Source organism: Cricetulus griseus, chromosome 2, assembly GCF_003668045.3.
Source record: "Cricetulus griseus strain 17A/GY chromosome 2, alternate assembly CriGri-PICRH-1.0, whole genome shotgun sequence".
In the NCBI taxonomy this organism is placed as follows: Eukaryota; Metazoa; Chordata; class Mammalia; order Rodentia; family Cricetidae; genus Cricetulus; species Cricetulus griseus.
This window is the reverse complement of record NC_048595.1, coordinates 406,509,610-406,511,782: the sequence shown is the minus strand read 5'-3', so window position 1 is coordinate 406,511,782 and position 2,173 is coordinate 406,509,610. Positions and strand designations below refer to the sequence as shown.

Sequence of the window (2,173 nt, the reverse complement as noted above, 5' to 3'; positions counted from 1 at the left end):
CCTTGTGGTAACACTTTCCATTGGAATCTCTTATCGGGCTCCATGTGATTGAGTGAGGGAACAGTAAAGGCAACCCTTTGCCGGTCCCGAGGATAGAGGGGGATGGAGAAAAAACAGTCCTTAATATCTATAATAATAAGCTTCCAATTTTGGGGTAGCGCAGAGAGCAAAGGGAGGCCTCTCTGGACAGGGCCCAGAGGGCACATTTGGTTATTAATAGCCCGCAGGTCATGGAGCAACCTCCATTTTCCAGATTTCTTTTTGATAATAAAAATTGGGGTGTTCCAGGGAGAAGTGGAAGTTTCTAAATGCCCCAACTGTTCTTGCTCCTGTATAAGTCTTGTGACTGCTTCCAGCTTTTCAGAGGATAATGGCCATTGAGAGACCCATACTGGGTCCTCTGTATTCCATGGTATGGGTCGTGAAGCCTCAACGGCCCCTAAATAAAACCCAGTCCTTTTCTACTTTGATTCCCTTTTTGTTCAATGGGCTCTATTCTACCTTGCTCCCTCCTGCCCAGGCCCCTTCCTGGTATATAGCCCATTTTTGTCATTATAGCTGATGCCTGAGGGGAATACTCATTGGTCAGGGTCATGCCCATGGCTTGTAACACATCTCGCCCCCACAAATTTACCGGGAGGGGCAAAACATAAGGGGTAAAGCGTCCCTGCCTGCCCTCAGTGCTCCGCCAGACCAGGGCCGCAGCACTAACGGCTGGAGAGGATTGATATCCAAGGCCTTGAAGAGAATGAGATGAAACCACAGTAGGCCAGGATTTCGGCCACCAATGCAATGAAATGATGCTTTTGTCCGCCCCTGTATCTGTAATCCCCTCAAATTCTTTTCCATTAACCAATAATTTCATAGTTGGTCTCTCATCTAGGGGTATGGCCAGATATGCTGAATCATTACCAGTAGACCCCATGGCTCTTTTTTGGGAGGTGCAGGTCTCTCTATCCCCAAGGGAGGGCAGTAGCACTAATTGTGCGATCCTATCTCCCTGCTTTATGGAGAACACACCCTGAGGGCTGGAGCAGAGGACCTGGAATTCTTCCTTATGATATGGATCTACGATTCCAGGATACACAATAAGTCCTTGTAAGGTCAAGGAACCTCGGCCCAAAATGAGCCCAATGGTAGCAAGGGGTAAAGGCCCCGGAGACTGGATTGGGACCGGCTGAACATTCATTTGGGGCATTAATAAGAAGTCGGAGGAAGCACACAGGTCCACTCCGGAGTGTCCTCGGGAGTCCCTTCCTTCTCTGAGTTGCTTTTCTGGAACTGGTTCCCATATTTCTGAGGGCCCTGGGACCATGGGCCCCGAGGCCCGTTTTTTGGTTGGGACGCTTTAGGTTCCTCCCTAGGGGGTAAAAGCCTACCTTTTATGTCCCGCACAGATTTGCATTCGCTGGCCCTATGATAACCTTTTCCACAGTGCTTGCACAGCTCCATTTCCCTAATCTTTTCAGGGGCTCTACAGTCCTTTTTAAGGTGCCCTGTTTTTCCACAGTTAAAGCAGGCTTTTCGGTCAGACATATTTCGGCGCCTTTGGGTTTGTAAGATGGCTGCGGCCAAGCCTGCATTAGTAAGTGGCCCTCCGAGTTCTCTGCAGGTCTTTAACCAGTCCTATAAACCTTTACTTTTCCAGGGGGCTATGGCTGCTCGGCATTCTTGAGTTGCTTGTTCAAAGACTAATTGTTCAGAGGCATGGCTTGTTCTGCATCACCGAATATCCGGCTAGTGGCCTCTGTCATTCTGGCCACAAAGTCTGAGAATGGCTCCTGGGGCCCCTGGACTATCTTTGTAAGATGTCCACCTGATTCATCCCTTTTTGTCAATGCCTTCCATGCTTTAATGGCGGCAGCTGATATCTGGGCATATACGCCCCAAATGTAATTAGTTTGATTGAGGGCATGTGGCCCCTGTCCTGTCAGCATTTCAAAGGTCCATTGTCTCTGATTTTCATTTTCTGCTATGACATTGGCCTTTGCCTGTGCCTGGGCTGCGTCATACCAAAGAGCCTTCCACTCTATATATTGTCCCATATTGGGGAGCACTGCCTTTACTATTGTCTCCCAATCAGTGGGTGTCATAGCATAGTTGGCTAGCCTTTCTACTTGTATTGTTGTAAAATTGGCATTGACCCCATACTTCCGGACTGATTCAGCCAATT

At 48.6% G+C, this 2,173-nt stretch overlaps 1 protein-coding gene across 1 annotated transcript; it reads right to left on the bottom strand.

Moving 5' to 3' along the window:
• Window positions 1-214: 214 nt before the first annotated feature.
• Window positions 215-1,198, bottom strand: LOC118238257 (endogenous retrovirus group K member 7 Pro protein-like). The gene has a single exon (XM_035439226.1). It carries the CDS (start codon window positions 1,196-1,198, stop codon window positions 440-442), a length of 759 nt encoding a protein of 252 aa, XP_035295117.1. The 3' UTR covers window positions 215-439.
• Window positions 1,199-2,173: the final 975 nt, after the last annotated feature.